This window comes from Diabrotica undecimpunctata, chromosome 3 (genome assembly GCF_040954645.1).
Source record: "Diabrotica undecimpunctata isolate CICGRU chromosome 3, icDiaUnde3, whole genome shotgun sequence".
Lineage (NCBI taxonomy): Eukaryota > Metazoa > Arthropoda > Insecta > Coleoptera > Chrysomelidae > Diabrotica > Diabrotica undecimpunctata.
This window is the reverse complement of record NC_092805.1, coordinates 90,658,462-90,682,117: the sequence shown is the minus strand read 5'-3', so window position 1 is coordinate 90,682,117 and position 23,656 is coordinate 90,658,462. Positions and strand designations below refer to the sequence as shown.

At 32.5% G+C, this 23,656-nt stretch overlaps 1 protein-coding gene across 1 annotated transcript in view; it reads left to right on the top strand.

The window, feature by feature from the left end:
• The window catches only part of Usp47 (ubiquitin specific protease 47), a 94,391-nt gene that overhangs the window by 51,194 nt on the left and 19,541 nt on the right, over nt 1-23,656 (top strand). Inside the window, 7 exon segments of the mRNA XM_072526273.1 lie at nt 1,341-1,516; nt 6,872-7,120; nt 9,664-9,946; nt 15,947-16,117; nt 17,441-17,662; nt 18,751-18,957; nt 21,470-21,710. Coding sequence (XP_072382374.1) covers nt 1,341-1,516; nt 6,872-7,120; nt 9,664-9,946; nt 15,947-16,117; nt 17,441-17,662; nt 18,751-18,957; nt 21,470-21,710 — 1,549 coding nt within the window.

Here is a 23,656-nt window from a genome sequence, read left to right as displayed (position 1 = left end):
TTTCAAATCATTGATAAAAACTACCTGATAAGGGTATTTGTCTCAACTTGCGGAATTTTGGAATGCGTCAGAGGGTAATTTGGAAAATACTAATCCTTTCATTGTTACGATTCTATGAAGGTTTTAGAAACTTGTGTAGAAAGTTATTTAAATGCAAGATAACGGCGCTTTACAGATTATTAGTTAGTACAAAGAAATTTTATATATCTAAACTAATATACAGTATGATACAAAAATAAACTAAATAATATGATACAAAAATAGACTAAAAATATTAAGTATTGTTGTTACGCAACAAAAATGTCTCCAGACTCATTGTTTTTGCAGGATTTTATTTTATTTTCAGGGGAGTTGCTATATGAAGGAAGGGTGTTTTAGTTAGTTTGGATTGATGTTTGATATGCATTTGTTTGTGAGCTCTTAGTACTAGTACAGACTGCGGCTATGTGATCAGATTTATGATATAGGTAGCAGTTTAGACCATCAGATAAAAATTGTGTACGACGTATTCTCCAAATCAATGACAATTGACTCGGAATAACCAGATTTTCATGAGGTATATAATAGCATTGGTTCAACTAGACGGAATGCCTCAGGTGGCTAATACAAAAAATTGCTATTTATATCAATGAATCTAACACAGTTCTTTCTTATTCGAAAAAATTTCTTATTAAAAAAAGTCGATCATTATTTATATTTACATCTGCAGCCATTGCTCTTAAGGGGGCACGAGAATGGGATATAATGGACTTCGAGAACACCTGAGTGACGTAATAGTTATACTAATATAAATGAATAAAAGCCCATACTAACATACGACAGATACAGGCCTAAATTACTTTTCCAGGTGCAGAAACTTAGAGTAGGGGTAGAATTGTTTTACAAAATGGTTTAATATTAAGCACTTACTTTCCTCTGGCATATTCATAACTGCCCCTTTACAAAAATCACTTGAATTATAAAAATAAAGAAATCGTAAATCATACAAAAAAGTGTAAGAAAATCTCAAAAACTAAATGCTAGTTTTTGAAATTTTCGTTTAGGCCAGCTTTTTATGTAAAATACCACTCTGTGCGACGTTTGAGGACGTCGTAGATGTAAGGTGTCTATAGACGTCCATAGACGGTTTCCGTGAAAATGTTAAACTTTAGAACAAAAGTTATTGTAAAAGCGACTTCCTTGCCATCACCAAGGGCCTACGGCTGCGACACTGGTAGAATATCTGTATGCATATTCTAAGCTACTATAAAAATGATTTTTATTTACAATACTTTCTGCTTAAAATTTGTACTCTCTTTTCAACAGATTAAAATATTCTATATTTATTTACTTTTTTACAGGTATCGATGTAAGTTCAGGAAACAATCACGATGAAGAAGCCAAAGGTCCATTTATCTACGAATTATTCAGTATTATGATACACTCTGGAAGCGCTTCAGGTGGTCATTATTATGCTTATATCAAAGATTTCGATAAAAATCTTTGGTACTGCTTTAACGACCAAAGTGTTACAGGGGTAAGAAACCTTTTTACATTTATACGAAGCCTAATAAATTTTAAGAAAAAATAAAATACGTATGTAATTTATGTATTTCAGTGCAAACGTTATTTGTTTTAAGTAGAAGGTAATAAATTTAATTTACAAGCCAAATAAGTAAGTAATTAGTCAGTAGATATGCAACTGACAAAAGTTAATCAATATAAGTAGACTACAAAAAATTGCGGCCGACAACCACAAGTGAATCACTGCATTTATTAAACATTTACGTGTTATCAATGCAAATTAAAAAATTCCTAAGTTGTAGCTTAAACATGATTGCCTTAATAGAACAAGATGTCAAATTGTGAATTAAGTCAACCTTTAAATAATATACGAGAATATTCACATCACGTCAAACCAGCCATTCTATTACATAAAATATTACAGAAATATCTAAAAAATATTTCCCTTCGTATAACAGTGGTTAATACAAAACCTTTTTGTCATCCACTGACTAGTGTAATCTAATTTAAATAGAAGCAAATCTACTACATTGACATTTTCTGTTTCCCTAATCCATAGAACACTAGATGGCGCCTGATATTTTCCATAAAATATCTAAGAACACCGATGTAGAAGTAATTCGCGACTTTCTACCTTAAATAAACTATAAGAAACAGAAAATGCCAATGTAGTACACTTGTTTCTATTTAAATTAAGTTAGCCTTATTAAATATATTGAATGTGATTTAACACTATGCCGAAACACTGGAAATATCTTATTAAAAAAAAATTAAAACCCGTTTCGTTAAAATAATTTCCCACAGGAAGAAGATAATGCGAGTAAAAATGTGGCCAAAGAAATTCTTTAATATAAGTTACAGCTGAATGGAATCAGTAAACTGGACCCAATCTTCTTGTGTTTTTGACAGTCTATAATATGCGAGGGCATCTCTTGTGATTTAAACGATCCTATTTGGTAGTGACTCCCGTTCGTTTTATGATGATGTTTATTGTATGTTTGAAATCCTGTTCTGCATACATAATATCGTTTATTGCGTTGTTTCAATTCATAAAACCTCCAGATGCTCGGTCAGCTCGTTGGGTTTTAGATTCAGTATGGGTTAGTCTAACTGAACTTCGCGATTCTCCTTACATGTGAATGTGTATGTAGAAGGGCAAGATCTAACAATATTTTTAAAACTGCGGTGGATCAACCGTGGTGTTTAATTGAATTGTACCCGTGATTCTTATACAAACGAGTCTTTGCGTTTCTGCAAGGCTGTTATTGCATTTTTCTGCGTTGTTTTGTTCTACCAAACTAGCACATCATGGTTATGGATCTTACAGCTGTTTTGCTGTAAGATCTTACAACCATGATTTTTCCATGTTAACTATATTGTTGTGAAAAATTATCTGCTTATTTAAAGTGTTACACCTCTTAAAAACTGTAGTAGTAAATAGTAAAAAACTAGTAAATATTCTGTTCTATGTTGACAGAAGAGCTAATTGCATCATAGGCATACGTCCTATGACGTCTGTGCTAAACTTCATTTTAGTCTCCCTACTTTCTGTCAATCACCTTTTCTAAACGTGGTGGGAATATTCTTTTTTGCCTGTTTCTGAATTTATAAATGAAGGCAAAAATTATTATAAGGTTCATTTTATCGTCTGCAAAATTCTCTTGGGTTTATTGGAGAATTTACTGAATATTCTATTGGAGAATTTATTGGATTTACTAAATATTTTATGGGATATTTGTGAAATTTTATATGGAATAATTGCAGCTGTCAGTAGGGCCTACCCACATGCTCTGGAGGCCCTAACTACATGCTCTGGAGGCCACATAGCACATATATTTAGAAGCAAGCAGCCCATCGATGCCACAAGTATCGATTACAAATTTATTTAATGTAAAGCATTAGGCAGGGTTGTTTTTGCTATAAAAATGATTGCACTTAATTCAAGATTTACGACGTCAGAACCGCACAGCGTTGTTAAAACATCAGAATAGTAGTTAGTAAGTGAGGAATTTTTAAAATGTCAACTATTTGTCAAACTGTTATATTACCAGTAAATACACTTAGTTTTAAGACTACTGCAACACACTAAAATACATAAGAAAACATTTTAATACAACATTATACGAGGCGTGTTTTTTAACTAAGTACCGTTTTGGAATTAAAAAAAGACGTGCAAAGATATGGCAATAATTTTATTTTTACATGAAAGCCTGTACCTTAATCTACTTTTCTACATAATTTCCGTGAATATTGAGGCACTTGTCATAACGTGGCACCAGTTTTTGAATACCCTCCTGATAAAATTCTGCCGCCTGACTTGTTAACCACTGCATCACAAATGTTTTGACTTCGTTATCGTCTTGAAGACGCTGACCGCCCAGGTGTTTCTTCAAGTGCTGGAACAAATGGTAGTCGCTGGGCGCCAGATCAGGGCTGTATGGAGGATGGTCTATAGTTTCCCATTTAAATGATTTGATGAGATCTTTGGTCTGATTAGCCACATGTGGACGGGCATTGTCATGCAGCAAAACGATACCCTTACTCAACTTGCCACGTCTTTTGTTCTGGATTGCACGACGCAGATTTTTCAATGTCTCACAATAAGACGCTGCATTGATTGTCTCATTACGAGGCAGAAACTCCACTAGCAATACTCCTTTTCTGTCCCAAAAAACTGTGCACATGATTTTCCGGGCAGAAATTGTTTGCTTAAACTTTTGGGTGATGATGAATGTCGCCATTCCATGGATTGTTGTTTCGATTCTGGTGTGACGTAGGCCACCCACGTTTCGTCACCAGTAACAATTTGGTCTAAAAAATCTTCACCTTCACTGTGGTACCGCTCAAGGAAAGTCAATGCACTGCCTAAACGTTGGATTTTGTGCAAATCCGTCAACATTTTTGGAACCCAACGTGAACACAATTTCCGGTAATTCAAGTTCTCGGTAACAATGCGATACGAAACACTATGAGAATACTGAGGAAAGCAGTCGGACAATGATGAAATTGTAAAGCGTCAGTTTTCTCTCACCTTTTCGTCCACTTTCTGCACGAAATTTTCATTAATGACCGAAGGACGCCCACTCCGTTCTTCATCATGCACATTTGTGCGGCCATCTTTAAATGCTCTCACCCATTTCCTTACCATTCCATCACTCATAATGTTTTGTCCGTAAACTTCAACGATCTCACGATGAATATCGATCGGTTGAACGCCTTTAGCACTAAGAAATCGTATAACAGCCCGTACTTCACAATCAGCGTGACTCACGATTGTTGGAGGCATCTTAAACACTGGTGTAAACAAGTATACAATGAAGAATCAGACTGTTATGGCGTCAGTGCGTAGACAAGAGATGTAGGTAACCACCGCTCATGCGCGGAACGCCGACCGTAGCGCTGCGGCGGCGGAATCGCAAAACGGTACTTACTCAAAATGCCTCGTATATAAAAACGTCCCGCCATTATTTCTTGTTCAAAATAATCCTATCTTAAATGAAAGCTTATCAGCTTTCTACAGACTATTTAGTTGTTTTGGCATAGTTTAATCACAATACACAAAAATAATTAGTTTGTAAAGCTATTAATCTAAATTTAATATGTATTTATAAATACAATTTATTAATATATAATATATTATGATCAAATTGTGTAAGAAATCAAAACATAAACAAAATTCTTATTCTAAAAAAGTGGCAACACTTTAATCAATTTTGCCACACGCTGAACTGTCATTAAAATTTGAATTATTCCCGTATCAGTTGCGTACAATTGTCTAATCTATTTAATTAAAATTATTATTTTGTGGAATATTAGACTTTAAGAGTTATTTCATAAAATTTATATTATTAATAATAACAAATGTTTTTGGTTATTTAATTATATAATTCTAAAATTCCCAATATAATGATGATTCCATTTTCCGATTATTATACCATGTTGACGCCTATGAAAGATCGAGCAGTTCCGTATGGGTTTCGTATTATTAGCTGTGTTAGGAAATTTTGAGCTCTAAGATTGACGTTCTGGAAATTTTAAATATAAGTGACGTAAATTTATATAAATTGTGACGTGGAACGTTTTTACTTTGAAAAATGGTATAGTTAAATCATTGTCTTATTTGTTACCAGCTAAAACGGATTCACACTTGAGAGACTGAGCTAGGCGAAGCATAGACGATAAGCTCCCATGGTTGATTGAGGTATTATTTTTATAATAGTATTTCAATACTCTTTGGGTAGTTTTATCTTCACACGATAATTAGCTACATTACAAGGGCTGAAATGAACTAATCAAGTAAATTTCTAAAAGAAAAGTAAAAGTTTTTAACAAAACTTTTAGCAAACAAAATTATTGAAAACTGTTTAAACATGACTGTTGTAAACAAAGAGTGCGTTGCGTTCCGACTAAAATAAAAGGAGTGAGGTTAGCCGACTGAAGGGCCAGCCGCCCTCTTCAAAAAAATCAACAGTTTCAAACGAGAGTTCGGAAAAAAAATGAAATATCTCTGGTTCTACTGAACCAAATTTTTATTTCTTTTTTTTTTTAATTTTAAAATAACATTTATCGTATTTCCATTGCAAAATTTTCCAAAATTCGTCGCCTTTTTATTGTTATTTATTTATTTTTTAAAATATAGTTATATTAAATAAATTTTATTTATAAACAATTTTTTCATATACTCTTAATAAATTTGAATAGACCAGTTTTTTAGTATTACAAAAATTATGTTAGTGTAAATGTTTATAAGCTTAAAAAGTGCTATGTGTTATTAAATCATTTGCAATCAGTGTAATTAAATTTCGCAAAAACTATTCAACCGATCTAGCCCAACTTATGCACACAATTCAAACACGATAAGATCCTCAAGTACAGGTACATTTAAATAAATTTCAATAAAAAAATAAAATAGTTATTAATAATAGTTTCAAAAACAACGATTTTGTTATTCATTTTGCAACAACTTTTTTGTTTATTAAACGATTTTAATTTAGCATATTTCATTTTGTATTTAGTATGTCTATTTTTTTAAAAGTTGTCTGTTGAAATTCACAGAAGTTGAATTTGTATAGTGATAAATAAATAAATAAAATTGTTGCTGACAATCCTATTGAATTTCGAGTTTAGTTTTTGTTCCATCAATTGACTTTAATTTATTTTTGTTATTAATAATATATATAAAATAGAGGGAAATATTAATTTTTTTGAAAACTTCGGAGTCGTCAAAGAAAATAGACTAGTCGACAAGGAACATAATATTACAAATTTCACAGGATTGTTGTTGGTTTTAAAATTTAAAAATTAAAATTCATAAATGTTGTTAATCTTAATACACAAATGGCTAAGTAATTTTTTTGCTTCTTTATAGATTACAGAAGAAGATATAAGAAAAACGTATGGTGGCGGCCCTCATAGGGGATACTATTCAGGGGCCTATTCGTCGAGTACAAACGCCTATATGTTAATGTACAGACAAATAGATAAGGATCGAAATGCTCGGGCTATGGGTTTTGATGATTTTCCGCCACATATCAAGCAATTGTTGACCGATATGTTAAGGAAAGAGGAAGAAGATCGAATTAATAGGGAAAAAGAAAACGAAATGATGCGAATATCGGTTGGTATTATTTTGTGGTATTTATATACTTAGGCATTTTGGTTACATATAATTTAGATATAAAACAAAGGCACACGGGAAATTTTTTATATGAAATTTAAATTTATAATGTGACAAGGTATATTAAAATTTTGAGTCATTATATCTTGCAATATACACATTACATGAGACAATTTTTTACACGTACGTTCTATAAATTTTATTTTATATTATCAATATGATGAGTTTATATATTATCCTTAGGATAATTAAGTCTACTTACAATCCCTAGGCGCTGACAAAATTTGCTTTGAACGCGATTAAAAATGTTTCAAAAATACGATAATTGCCTTAAGGCTGTTTTAGCAATTAAAGCACACTACGCTTTTAAATGGGCGCATATACTTTTCTACAGTGTTAACTTGTTTCGATCTTTAGTCAGTGGCGCCGGCCGACGGGTAGTTTAATGACAACAAATGCATTATTCTCCATTCAAATTAGTTTTGTCGGGAATACCTTTTTAGATTGATTATCGTAAATAATGTTTTAAAAAGAATTATTACATTTTTAATTTATATGTCTTAGCTAAATATAGTATTGAATAAAAATTTGTGAAACGTGACTGCAAAAAACATCATGGTGTTTATTTATAATATATTTAAAATAACATAAAAATATTATTATCAAAAAAATTACAATTTGTTGTCACAAACAAATAAACAATTTCACAGTTATAGCTTGAAAATGATCTAAGAAGTTATTTGTTAGAGAAAACTAATATTAGCCTAGTAAAAATTAAACAAAAAATATTTTTATTTATTTATAAAAAATTGGTACCTGCCAAACCATCATAATAGTAAATTTATTTATCTGTCAAGTATTTCGAGGCGACACACTGTGAGAAAGAAGTTCTTTGAATGGAATATACATTATTTTAATATATTTATAGGTTGCAGTTACATAAGAAACGTATCCAATTGATGAATAAAACACAAATCGTGGATAGTAGTATAATTTTAAAAGTAGTCTTATAAGTAGTAGATAGTAGTCTTATTTTAAAACATCCTGTTTTGTATTTTATTGTGAAGAAGAAAGTAATTTCTTATTTTGTCACTTATAACTTATATCACTAAACTAATGTAATACTTAAAAATACGCGTAAACTAAAGAACTTACAACTTACACCACTAAACTAATAATATATTACTTAAACATACCCGTAAACTAAAGAATTTCAATGTTTTCAAAATAACTAAGAATACTGTAAACTGTAAACACTAAGCAAGTTGATGAAGAAAATACAAGAATCAATAACTGAAAATGGATTCTAATTCAAGCGAACTAACTGACTACGTTCATGAGATTTGACGTCACGAAGGCGATAACGATGAAATTAAGCGCCAATGATGAGTAACACGTTTCACTATTAGATTTCAGTATTTTTTAGCAATTTTCTTCAAAGTTGGAACACGCTTTTCTCGATTATTACTGGACACAGAAAGGTGAAAAAAAAATTAACGATTACAGAAAAAAAAACTCTTTCAAGTGATGGGCGTAAAAAGTTTGGTTATAATAGAACTTTAAACAGTATAATTCAATTTTTCAACAGAATTTTCAAAAAAATAAAAAAAGTAAGACCATCACTTTGAAGACAACATAATTTCGAAAAATGTGTCCCAATTTCGAGACATTTGGTCGGTAAATAACAGAGAAAACACTGTCCCTAGGTTTTGGTGCACCGATAAAACAGCCTTGACATGCATATCATTAAGTATTACAGTTTGTTGTAACCCTCTTTATACCATCCGTCACTATGATCCGTGCCGGAGTTCTTTAGGCATGTTAATGCCTGAAATGTAGGACCTCACTCCAATATTCGTTTAGTCAAACTAACGTTATTCATTCTAGCCACATATTTGACTTAGTTCCACTTCATGTATGTCATACTTTCTACAGTATCAATAATCTATATTTTAGCTCCTATAAGTACATTTAGAACATATTTATTGGCGTTAATTCCAACATATATTGCTTCATATCTCGGGAGTCACTCTAAGTTTTTGCACCGTAAGTCAATATTGGGTGCAGACATTGTTCAAAAACCCCTTTTCAGGCATATATTATACAAGAATACTTTAGATACTTTGCAGGAAAAGTTATCAGCTGCAGAAAACTGATCACCCATACTATTCTTTAGAATGTAAGGACGGAAAAAGAAGCTTTTTAGTTCTATTGATATGAGGCACATTTTTTTTCAAAAAGTACTCAATAATTTTAGTTTTAACGCGAAATTAATGTAAATATGGTCACTTTAAGAAATTAGATTTAATCTTGACACATGTGTGTATCTAGTCATTATTAGAAAATGTCAAAAATTGAAAGTATTAGCTGGTCGAAGCATGTAACATAATCAATAAAAACCTGTAGAATATGAGTATATGAATCTAGAACATATTTATAACTCACGAATATTTCACTTTTGTAGTTATTGATGAATTATTAACAGGTTTATATTGTAAAAGGTCTTTATCATCTACTTGTTTAATGCTTTTCTCTTTCGGTAGGTGTTCTGCGATAATCCCAGTTCACACACTTTATCAGATATAAAACTTCATGTATTCTATGATTCGTCGTTAGAAGAGGCGGCAAAAGAGGCATACCAACGTTTCAATTTGAATTCCACTCAAGTGAACTTGAGGGATTGTCGTATGGTAATGTACAATAGAAAACACGAATGTATCGATAGTAGTTTTGAGTCTGACGAAATCAAATTCTGTGATATTGTAAATAAAATGAAGAATCATGTTAGTCAGTTTACCGAATGGATGTTAGAAATTAGAAAACCAGGTACGTTGATTATTTATATTTTAAACTTGTATATAATTCGTTGTATATATAATAATAATCGTTTTCAGATTCATACTGACATATTTCACCTCGTTGGTGTATTGAGAAGTGCTATTTAAACAAATATTGAAATTCCGATAATGCTTATAATAATATTAAGCCAGCACTCCTCTAATATGAAACTATTTAACCATAGCTGATGAATCTCTGCGTCACAAACATTGGTAAACTTGAGAGAAATTTCAAGTTCAATTAAATTCCTTGATAATTAATATATGGATGTTTATTAAGGAAACAATATAAAGTTTAGCTGGTTAATTAATTATGTAAAAAATGAAATGTATATGATTGTAAACAAACAATTCAATTGGCATAACTCAAAAATTAATATCAGCACAAAAGAAACACAACTGTTCTCATTTAAATGTTGTAGATGTCAGCTGAACGAACAGCGTTGAAACTCGCCATGTGCGTCGCGTGCAGTAAGTCTTCGACGACGCTACGGCGGGGAGTTATATTTCGAGGCGTCTTAACTGCACTTGCTTGCGCCTCGATGTGTTACTCAATTGTTATCTCGCCTAGGGGTCACATTCTATTTAAATAGCCGATCGTGTGAAATTTGATGTCTCAAGAAGTTGCGACTTTCCCAATGACATGTGCGCAATTCGTAGAGAAATGGTTCTCAGATTTGATAAAAAATATGAATATACTCATTTTTAACGTTAAAAATTTAAAGAAGATGAACAATGAAATAACTAATTAAAATGAATAACTAAATAAGGTCATATGTTAAAAATATTAAAAATAATAAAATAACTAACAAAAAAAAACAAAATATTTACATAAGCACTAAATACTTTTCCAAACGATGGATATTAATTACATATGGGAAAACATGTACGAAGTACAAACCAAGATTGAATACTGCAATGCCAGTTCTTCGTTTGATATAATGAACGTATCAAATGGAATCATACAAGAGGCCATTAAAAAAGAATAGTACAGTATTTACACAAATAATAGTTTGTGGCTCTTTTGTATTGAAGTAGCGATATATATATATATATATATATATATATATATATATATATATATATATATATATATATATATATATATATATACAATATACAAAATTTAAATTTTCAAGATTTTGGTTTTACGTGATAGATCAACTAGTAGACGGTCGGTAAGGAATAAACAAAAGATAATAGATTTACTTACCGTTTAACTAAATGTAATCCTCCCCTACTATTCTTTTTAAAAGGCATATTGTCCGAACACTAAAACTAATGCTAATACTAATATAAAAATTACCACTAATACGTTATGCCCTGTGGCGCACCTAGGGGGGGGGTTTGGGGATTAAACCCCTCCCCAGGGCATATAAAGTAAAAAATATATAAAGAATAGTAGGAAAATGTAACTTGTCTTTCACACACAATCCAAAAAATCCAAAACGCTAATTGAATAATTAAATTACCACGTTAAATATGTAGAACACAATAATTATTGTATAAATACACAATAATTATTAATATTTTTCATTATATTTAGATATAGATACCTAATATTAGACTTATGACGAAGATAGACAGGAGGTAGACATTGTGGAATATCACGGGTTGTGTTCCTCTGCATGTTCTAGCAGTAGAAAAGATACATCTCTATGAGAGAAGAGAGCATTTGACAACAGCTATAAAAAAAAGAAGAAAGGGAAAGATCAATGGAAAGATGGCAAGAAGAGGAGAACAACAAGGAAGATGTTGCCCAGTTGGACCAAGATGCTGATACCGGGCCTAAGGTGACTGGTTAGATTGTTTGTTTTAGGGCGTATCTTCATAGGTTCAGAAAGACATACGGATAAACGCCTATACTGCGAATATTCCGACATTGCTACTCACACAATGCTGGAGTGTAATAGATGTACAGTGGAGAGAAACAGAATGTATAAAGAAATAGGTATGAACCCTGTGACTGTAAGAGAGATGATCGTGAAGATGACGGGAAGTACGAAGCGATGGAATAGTGTTCACAATTACATTCGAGCAGTCATTAAAAAGAAAGAAGAAGAAGAAGAGAAACACCAACCGGGCCAACGACAGAGATAAGATCTAATTACTATTTTAATGGGAATAAGCCGCAATTGAAGGTTAAAATAAGTTTATTGACGTTTGAATCTTTGATATTTGATCTTGCGCTGATAACTTGTTTATATTCCAACAATTATTAGAAAAAAGAATAGTAGTTGGTACCAAAGTACATCTAGCCTTCATCGACTTCCAATACTTAAATTGTGGCAAGCTTTACAACAACTCGACATTAGTCCATACCTTTTAGGAATAATCACAGAAGTATACACTACTTACCTAAAAATCGGAAATAGACTATCAGAGCCAATAAAAGTAACTAAAGGACTAAAAAAGGATGTAGTATGTCACCCTTACTGTTTAATTTATATATTGAGGCAGCCCTCCAAAATTGGAAAAACCACTGCCAGGGATTGGGAATCCCCATAGGAAATGACGTACTGTTTTCCCTGAACTTTGCGGATGACCAAGTCGTCCTAGCTCAAGATTCTTATTATCTAGAATTTATGATCAAGCGTCTATACAGAGAATATGTAAAATGGGGGTTACAAGTCAGCATGAAGAAAACAGAATATTTAGTTATCAATTCAGATGCAAGATTTGAAGTGTTGATCGAGGACGTGGAAATTAAACAAGTGGAAAAATTTAAATATTTAAGTGCACTCATTGCTAAGGACGGCTTGGGACAAACCGAAATTAAACACAGAAATAATCAGGGACGTAAAATTGTAGGATGTCTGAACTCCTTATGCTGGGATCGCAACATTTCGAAAAGGAACAAAAAAAAAGAATAGGGCAAACCATGGTTGAATCTACAGAAACGGTCATTGACAGAATAGAAAGAATAGGTTCAAAATGGTTTGGACACCTATTGAGAATGCCTGACGAACGTTGGCCCCAAAAACTTCATAAATGGAAGCCCCCTGGAAGAAGAAAAAGAGGTAGAACTTGACGCTCATGGAATGATGGAATTAGAAGAGCGATGGAATCGAAAGGTTTGGAGGAGGTGCATGCCTTAAACCGGCAGGATTGGCGGAGAAGAATGGGAATACATAGCCGTCTCCAAAATGTATTGTATTTACATCCAAATGTTGGATTAATGTCAAACGTCAATAAACTTATTTTAACCTTTAATTGTTTCTTATTCCCATTAAAATAGTAATTACTTTAAAATGCCACAAGAAAATAGCTTCAGAACAATAGATAAGATTTAGATAAGAGAAGGGAGTGTTCCAAAAAGTGAGTGTCGTCAGGCTTACAGTGGCCATCCCACTTTCAGAGTACGGTACGTGCGACAGTCAAATGCACACAAGTAAGAGAGGGTGGTTTTAGTTGGTAGGCAGGATACTAAATACCTGAATCTTTGGCACTGCTATCTTTAGTACTTTAAATTAAACTAAAACCCAAATTTTAAGGACTCACAATGGAGGTAGCATAAAAAAAATTCAACCCCCCCCCCTCAGACAAATTCTGGATACGCCACTGGTTATGCAAAGAACACTATTGTTTATAAATACTAAAATAATTTTTAGGTTTTAATACGCCTAAATAGGTTTTTTGAAACTAAATAGGTTTTTTATAGATATATTACTTACAGAGTGTAAATTTTATGATTTCGTACTTTCAAAATAAATAAGTTTTAGCATGACCGGTTCAAAATTCAAAACGATAACATTCCTATTCAATTTTGTTATAATCTGCCAAAGTGTTGTACAAAGTAATTGATATGGCAATCCTGATAGTATGTCGTTTTTTTAAGCGTTTCGAAGCCAAACGTAATGCTATCTATCGATGATAAATACTACCATTGCTTCAGATGGAGCCATCTTCCTACATTACAATTTGAAGGCAGCAGTTCAAGACATAATTGTTGTTTAACGAGATGTTTCATATGTTTAGGAAAAAATATTTAACGTTTTATTGCAAATATTTTCCACTTTTACAGTTTTATAAAAATCTTCGGTTTCTTACCGGTAACTTTATTATAAGCCGAAACATATTATTTTTTCCTATTGGGACAAAACTGTAATTCAAAAATTTTCAAAAATTTCATAAGTATTTCTTATAATTATATGTTGATGCTGCAGAAAAATTAATAAAATCCTATGTTTGGTTTTCCCGCTTTATACTTGGAAAAAAGTAGTTTTTTTTTCAGTTTTTTCAAAAACGAAAACATAAAGTTTGCTGAAAAGTTGTCAAAATACTTCTAGTCATCACATATACCTTCTCAAATTTTTTGAATGTGGAATTTGACTTTTGGGGGTGCAGATTAACCTTAAAACAATATGACGTCAACAAATTAAATTCATTTGAAATTTGGATGTACCGCCGAATGCTAAGAATAAGCTGGACCAGCAGAACTACGAATGAAGAAGAACGTCACATCTAGGACACATAATGCGCCATAGGGAATTTGAGCAGCTCCAGGTAATATTAAAAGGCAAGATTGAAGGTAAAAGGGCATAGGGCGAAAGAAAAAATCTTGGCTACGAAACATCAGAGATTGGACCCACACAAGAGGAAATGAATTAATCCATCAAGCCCAGAACAGAGAGAAATTTGCCATATTGATCGCCAACCTCAACAGAGAAGGCATTTAGGAGGAGTAGGTTTACGCTATAAAAAATGCTAAAATTAGAGAAGTTTGTGAACCAGATGATGCACCGACTGAGTTTCTGAAACTAATAGATGAAAATAACATAAAAGCAGCAGTAAAACTTTTTAATGCAATATTTATGTAACACTGGTATTGTCACAATACCTAAAAAACACAATGTGCTAGCAAATGCTCAGAATATCAAATAATTAGCCCAATGACCCACAAAAGATTTTCCTAAGAATACTTCACAGTAGAATTAGGCGCAGATGCAAAGAAGGTTTTGAAGAAACCCAATTTGATGTTAAACATGCTATGGGATCTAGGAAGGCACCTTTTGCGCTAAATATCCTGTTACAAAGAAAAGATGTCTGCATGCTCCTGGGATTTAGAAAAAGCATTCGATAAAGTACAATGTAAAATTAATGCAGATGCTAAAAATATAGGAGTAGACGATAAAGATATTCGTGCCATTAAGAATCTTTACTGAAATCAAACCGCCACCAAGGTCTCCAAATTCTCCTTGATCTTATTCACGAAATAGGAGAGGTAATGATCATTAAAACAAATTCAATCAAAACTAAATTTTTAGTTTTTAGCCGTAACTCACATCCAGATGCAGACCTTCAATTAAACGGAGTCCAAGTTGAAAAAGTTCACAAAATTACATATTTATTACTGTCATAGTCATAACTTTCCAACTACATCCAGACAGAAATAAAACGCAAAATAGAATAAACCAAGACCACTTTTCTGAAAATTAAGACATTTCTCTTCAATAATCATATCAGTTAACTTAGACAAATAATGATTAAGTGCCATGTTTGGTATGTACCTACTCTTATATGGAGCCGAAGTGTGGACCCGAAGTATCAAGCAAGAACCGAATTGAAGCATTAAAAATGTGGATCGATAGAGGTATGTCGAAGGTATCTTGGATGGCAAGGAATACTAAAGAGGAAGTACTAAGGAGGGTCAACAAAGATAGAGAATTACTAAAGATAGAGAATTACTAGGCGTTAAACACTGAAAAATGATATTTAGCGGAAATCGATATAGATAGAAAGTCGGAGAGATGTAGGAAGAAAATAGGTTTCTTCCTAACATTCTAAAAAACATTTGTGAATGGACTCAGATACCAAATGCGGGACAATTGTTCCAAATGGCAGAAGATTGAGTAGCTTTTTAAAAGTATTTTAGTATTTTAAAGCTATGCAAATAAAAAATAAAGTTAAATATCTCATAACCAATTCCTTTGATTATGTAATAAGAAACATTGGGTAATTGTTAAACCAATAAAATTGTTCATTTTAGGAACTTCCTGGAAAACATACCAACCCGGTGGTATCAATATGAAAGTTTATCCTATCATCCTCGAAACAGAAGAGGTCAGTGAACCAAAGCTAGTCCGAGTTGATGTAAACGACACTGTGTTTGACCTCAAACAAAAAATTGGCCAGTTATTGAATATGAATCCTTCCAAAGGTAAGTAATTAACTGTTTATAATAACTTGTAATGCTTAATTTGATAATTTGAATGATCATCATAGCCAGGTCAAAGCACAGTTATATCCTATAAAAAAAGGCTGAACATATGGATATAGTCAATTTGTTTGCAGTTCTGTAAATGTTTAAATAAACTTAACATGTTTCGAATAAATGTTGTAGACTATTAATTTGTATTCAAATTTTATCGAAATGGTTTTTTGATATTTTAATTAGTTTCTATGATATAGCCGATTTTCCAAGTACTCCTTCGGGACATGCTTAACTGCTTAATTTATCTGCTTAGCTATCCACAGTATTTTTAGTTTTCGTATATACAACCGCATTTCAAAAGCCTCTAAGTTGTTAATAGTAGATATTATTAAGGTTCATGCTTTTAAATCATATAAGGCAATTGACGTAACATTTAACCATGCGTTTCCGAAGTTTAAGTTTCAAGTTATCGTTACAGAAGAGTGTAAGAATTTTATCTTTTTATCTGGAATTGTTCGGTAATATAAAAACCTAGATATTATTTAAGATTGGATACTCTTTGTATTGGTTGTCCATCTATTTTAGTTGTGTATTTTGATAAGGTAACTAAATACCATGTATTTTGTTTTAGAACAATTAGTTTTTAGTCCCATCTCTCGTCCCACAATCCCACCATCAGAAAATGCGACCCATTTAAATCATCGATCAATGTAACTGTGTTATCTTTGTATTTGATGGTATTTATCAGTTTTCCATTAATTTTTACACCATATTACTTATTACAAAGAAATGTGGAGGAAAAGAGATGGATTGGTCTGAATACCATACAGCACTTAAAAGAGAAGAGTTAAATTTTTGGCCTGATAAAATGATTTGGCTGATTTACTTTTTATTTTATTGGGTACCACATTTCAAAATGCCCCAATTTTTAACAAAAAGTGCTAAGAAAGGTAAAAGCAAAATTCAATTCAATAGTTGGTAAAGCCCCACTACTCTTCAGTAATACTTTCTATTTGGTATTAAGACATTTTTAAAAGGGCTTGATACAAATTCAATATTCGATATTTGCAGTATTTAGACTTCCTACCCTATATAATTTACAGAAGAATTAGCACCCAAAAATTGTTTGCTAATAGTTGCGTCGGATACTCCTTCCTTAGATATTTCTACGCCAATCTTATTGAATTTTATGACTAATATTTAATCACTGAATCAAATATAATTATTTTGAATATATTTAGTATAATTATTATTTTCTAAATTATTCTAGTTTTATTCTTTTAATATAATTTCTACAGGATGTGTCATTATTTATTTCTATTTTTACAGTAAAAATCGTCATGGAAATGTATTGCAACGAACCAAAATATTTGGATAATGATGAGATCTCTGTTAAATTTGATCCAAATTGCAGCAATTACAAATTGTATGTATCAAACGCTTTAGATGAAGACCCAGAAAAAACGTTCCTATTTTCTAAATTGAAACGGTTGATATCTTTGTTTGGATACATTATTAGTTTGACCATTGTTTTACCGGATACCGATGTAGGTAAGGGGTCTATTTTTATTATTATTATTACTTCGCAACTGATTATCATGTATTTATTATTTATTAAGTATTGAAAAAATAGTTTTTAGCCTGCTGTTGATTCACAGTTTGAAACATACTTTTATGCAGTCTTCTGTATACTCTTTTCGTAGAATCTTGAATTATCGAATATATCGTAAACTGCGCGATGCTAGTTAAGCACAATAAAAACAACCAAAATCGAATACCTCGGTCACATCATGAGGAACATCGAAAGATATGGATTGATGCAACTAATTTTACAGGAAACAGTATAGGGAAAACGAGGCCCAGGAAGGCGAAGCATTTACTGTCTGAAAAGTCTAGCTACGTGGTTCAACACAACCATAAAAATTTTCAGATCAGCAGTGTAAATTACAGATTGCCACGATGGTCCCCAATATCCGAAACGGATAAGCACTACAAGAAGTACGAAGCTGCGATATACTAGGATAACGGATAAGCCCAGTCTAACGTGTCTTAAATATCTTACTTCTCAGTTTGCTGAAAGCTGCCCATGCTAAATTTGTTCATCTTTTAATTTCGCAGGTTTGGTTACTTTGACTTATACTTTATTTTTACCTGTAAGTTTGTTATACTAGGTCTTTTTACGGTTAATTTTTAAACCTACCTCGGTTGGCACAGCATTTAATGTACCTAATAAACCTCGGGCTTCTTTGAGACTGTTTAAAAAAATTCACTCCTATGTCGACAGCGAAGTATAAAACACATATTAAGACCAGTGGTTTGTTGTATTCCACTATTTTTTCTATATAAGCAATTGTATAAATAATATGTGGTGGTTTGAATCATAACTCGATCATCAAGAGTTGATCCCCTTGTTAGAATCTTTATGAACAATTCGTATATCTTGTAAAGAAGATTGTTCGGACGGTAGTTTCAGTAGTTTTGAACGAGGCGAAAATACGTCGTTTCGTATAGTTTATTAAAGAAACATGACTGTTTATTATTTTTTGTTCTTTACCATTCGCAAAGATACATTAACAGGATGTAATTTTGTATCTTATTTTTAAATTTATTAATTTGTATTTCCTTATATTAATTTTTAGCTACACTTGAATCGATGTCCATACCGTCGTTGGATTTAAATCAGAATCTAGACAAATTGGAGTTAGGTAGTGGTGATAGATGTACGAATTCGCCCAACTTGCGGGTGTCTCCTCAGCCCGGTCCTGGGGACGGTTTTGGCGATCAAAGCAATAGCGAAGATAGCAGTTTAAGTGATAGTGATAGAACGTTAGTAGGAGAAACCCCAGGTAAGCGTTTGCTGAAAGGATATTTCTTCACAGTTACATAGGGAAGTTATTATTCTGATTTATTCCAGTTCTACTCTACTCCTTAGAGGAGAATACTATAGATGTAACATCTAAGAATTCTTATGCGTATATTGATACTTAAAAAGGAGAATTGCAGATGATCTTCCTAAGACTGTTAAAAGAGCTTCTGGCTTTTTCAATAAGAGTTTTTATTTCGTAGCTTTAATCCCAGGTATCCTTAATATTTACAGTCCAGATAGCAAATTTTCTCCACTCTTTCTAACGGTGTAAAATTAAGGCATGTAAATATGTGAAGTGATTGATCTTCTTCTTCTTCTTCTAATGGCGCTACAACCCTTTGTGAGTCTTGGCCTGCTTAACAATGTTCTTCCATTCTGCCCTGTCGGATACTTTCCTTCGCCACTGCCTGATGTTCATGGTTTTAAGATCCCTCTCTACGTCGTCTATCCATCTTTTACGGGGCCTTCCTCTTGTTCTGTTTCCTTGGGGCTTCCATCTCTGGACTACTTTTACAGCTCGATTATCTGGCATTCTTTCTAGGTGACCAAGCCAGTTTAGTCTTTGTGATTTTACAAATCTGACAATATCTGCGCTCTGCATTAGTTCATCCAGCTCGTGGTTCATTTTAATTCTCCACGAACTATCGCTGCATTGGGTTGGTCCAAATATCTTCCTTAGTATTTTGCGCTCAAATATTCTTAGTTGATTTTCATCAGTGGTTGAGAGGGTCCACGTTTCACATCCATATGTGACCACTGGTCTAATTGATTATTTGTGAAGTATTGTGAATTGTGAAGTGATTGATATAGCTTCATAATTTTTTAGTCTGCATCCATAAAAACCCTGTTAAAAATAGTTAGGCGAGAGTAATTAATGTTATACAAACAATAGCTAATCAAGTTTTTAAAAGTCTTACCAATATCACTGCCGTACTGGTATTCGCGAACTGTTAGTCGTCATATAGGCAAGGTTCACACGCATGGTTTTCCGTACTAGTTTGTCGCAAATTAGAAGTTTTTACCACATCTCTTGGTCTGTCGTGAATTAGCAGTTTCTAACACGTGCCTCACGGTACTGTTTCTGATAACTAATCGTTATCACTACGAAAGGTGGAGAGCACGTCTGTTGTTCACGCGAGATAGTTGTTACTGTTTTCCTCAATAGGTGAGAGAGGAAAGCGAAAAATCATGTCTGCTACCTGCGAGAAGCAAACTCAGAGACAGAGGAAAAACAGGTCCGTTCTCGACGGCACAAGGAGTTAAGAGAGAGCGAAATAGGCGCCTGTTGTCCACGCGAGTCAATAGTCGAGAGATATTCGCGGTATTTTATCTCGTGGTAACTAGTGGTTATCACTAAAAGAGAAGAGAACTGGCTGTTCTGTTTACGAACCAATATCAGAGAGAGAAAAATTGTTTGCTAGTTCAAAGCTGTCTATATCTCCAAAGGAGTGGGATTAAAATTAGGCAGGGGAAATTAAGGTAAGAACTAAGGGTTGTATTAAGGTAATGATTTTTAATAACGAGGTTGAAAATATAGGATTTGATATAAAAATATAACATTGTTTTTCGCATGTGAAAAATTGAACGAACGGTGTATCGTTTATTGTAATTTGGGCGTTTATGATAGTACTCTTACTAATTATCATTGCTTTTGTCTTCTTACAATTTAGTTTCAGGCCGTATTTGTAACATGTTTCTACAACATTATCCAACATCCTTTGGAGCCCCTGCGCACTATCTGCCAGCAATGCGGTATCGTCTGTATATCGAGCCTGTATTTGTACTCTATTTAATGCAAACGATTTTCATAAAATCAAGAACTGTACGCCGCTATATTTTGATCTGTAATAAACTTAAAACTTAAAATTTTTAGTCTTAACAAATTAAAAAAAAATAAAAAAATGATAAAAACGAAAACCTAAACTGATATGGCTAAAAATCTAACCATTTATTGTTTTTGCCAAAATAAGCCTCTATCATTATTAAAATCAAATAATTTATAATGTGTGTTCGGATTTCTGTCACTTGGTATACTTTCCAACTTAAATTATGGAACCACTATTTTCTGACTGTGAAGTGAGTATTTTTGTGTCATTTTTTGTGAATATGTACATTTGCTAAGATAATATATTGTACATTACTTCATAATAATGCAGGTTTCTTGAATTTGTTGGTAATGGTCTGTCGGGTATTTTATTTCATGGTTACGATTTTAGTAAAAAATTTGCCGCAATAGTTAAATTGGTTTCCTAGTTTCCCTTTAAAAAACTATCAGATTCTTAGGTAATGTTCACATTGTACCCTGTGTTTTATAGGATTGGTAAAAGAAAGTAAAAGACAATATGATAGAATTGTTCAGAAATATCACAATTTTTGTACCATGTTTTTACACCAAAATATTGCAATAATTTGTTCTGAAGCGATGGAAAATATCGATTGTTTAAGATTCATATTTTTTAATTTTTTTGTATCTAAAAAAAATTTTTATGTAGGTGATCATATAGGCATGTTATCGAGTAGTCCCACATCACCCGCTGATCAACACATGTCCTCACCCAGCGATCCTCGCGAAGACACATATAGTTACGAAGCTCTAGGTCACCCTGGTGAGGAAATGAATTGGGATGATGTTGATACACAGCAAGAGGAACAGTACTCGCAGAATTACTATTTTAAGATTACCAGTGAAACGCACAACAGCGAGACTCCGAATTTGGATAATAATGTTACTAGGTAATGTACATTTTGTTTTAATTTTACCTAAATCTATTTCATTATTGAGATGAATTAAGTTCTTCAGATTACTTTAAGTGTTGTAGCCGAATTTCTAAAACGTAAAACATAAACTGTGGTACAAGTATTCCTTGAATTTAAATATATCTAAGAATTGAACTATTATCGCGGTTGACAGATATCTATCATGTATTTTGCAAGTGTAAATGGGAACTTTGATTTGAAGGTAAACTAAAATTGGTTTACCATAATAGGAGGTTTTAAAAGTTATAATTTCTCCCGTATCCTATTGCCTATACACATTGAATGTGATGTTATCAAAATTTTAATAAATAAATCAAATTATAAATATGTTGAAAGTGTTGCATGTGTGGGTCCATTTCAATTTATGTAAAAAGAAGTAAATAAAGACTTACAATCAATTTATTCTACCACGGAAAACCCTTTTCGCCTAATACAATTTACTATGCATCCTGAGGTCTCCGGTACGGCACATTAAATGATGCCGATATAAGACGTGGACGTGCCGATATATACGTGGAACTATACTTAAAGTTCTGTGATAGCTAACTGACGCCTGATGGTCATCGGCTTTCTGCACTTTGACAAATATTGGGAAGTACTTACGGAGAAGAGTTATGTTAACAACCAGAGTTAGAAATGGAAATTATTGATGTAACTGTTTGTCGAAAAATACTTGTATGAGGCAACAAAAAAATTCATTTTTAAGCCAATTCATCCCGTAGAATAGTTATGTAGTGCACCACCTACAAATATTTTAAATGAAATGTGTGTATTGTCTTGTGTGTGTTAATTAGTTTCTGTTTTGTGCCGTATACATTTTTAGAATATCTCATCTGACATCACATTTTATCATCTGACATCACATTTTATCATCTGACATCACAGTCTGATTCTCCATCTAAATCTGATCTCTATTTGGCCAATATCTCATACAATTGGATAATTTGCACATTCAGGTAAAATTAAAACTTTTCTCTTATTCTACCCTATTACAGTGCAGTCTGCTCTAAAAATATGATTAATAATTTAAATAAATAACATTTAAAAATATATCTCTTCTCAATATTTGTCTAAGTGCTGTAAAGCCGATCACCACTAAGTGCCAGTTAGCTTATAACGGCGCTTTAAGTATGGTTTCACGTCAGTGGCGCACCTAGAATTTTCCTGGTGGGGGGTTGGTTGGGCACCGAAATATTTTTTATGCTACCTCCATTTTGAGTCCGTAAAATTTGGGTTTTAGTTAATAATTATGAGTTATTTTAAGATTTAAGTTACTTTTATTTAACAACTGTCGGTGATACTTTACTCTCGTAACGAATAATATAACGAACGAACTGCAAATCTGCGTTCATTCTATCCATCATCATTTCACAGAATTCTGGCCTTCCATTCGGATCATCTTCATTTAACTCCTGAACCAACTGAAATTTGTAAGGGTGGTATTTTTCTTTATGCAAAACTCTCAAAATAGATGGTTTACTTACATCATTGACGGCGGCAAGTTCTCGAGTTGTCTTATGCGGATTTTCCTCAATCTCTAGAAGTACATCTATTTTTTTTATCAGTAAATTTATCATTTCTACCTGGATTTTCAATATTTTTTACATGTCCAGTATAACGAAACTTCTTTTACAGAACGTCCAGTATATAGAAACTTGTTCACCAGTGTATTTATTATTAAACATTTCACAAATCTCCTTTTGAGTTCTTCTTTTATTACCACAACCAATCATAATTAAAATGTCTATTCTTTGAGTCTCGGACAAAATGAGCCATAATTAAATTTAATACACGAATATTGTACTGACGTCTTTTAGTAACTTTAAATAACTAAATGACAGCAGCCTACTAGATTTATGTCAATTGTTTATTTGGCTTTTTGACTAATATTTTATTATCTTCAAAGTTTTTTCCCTAATGTT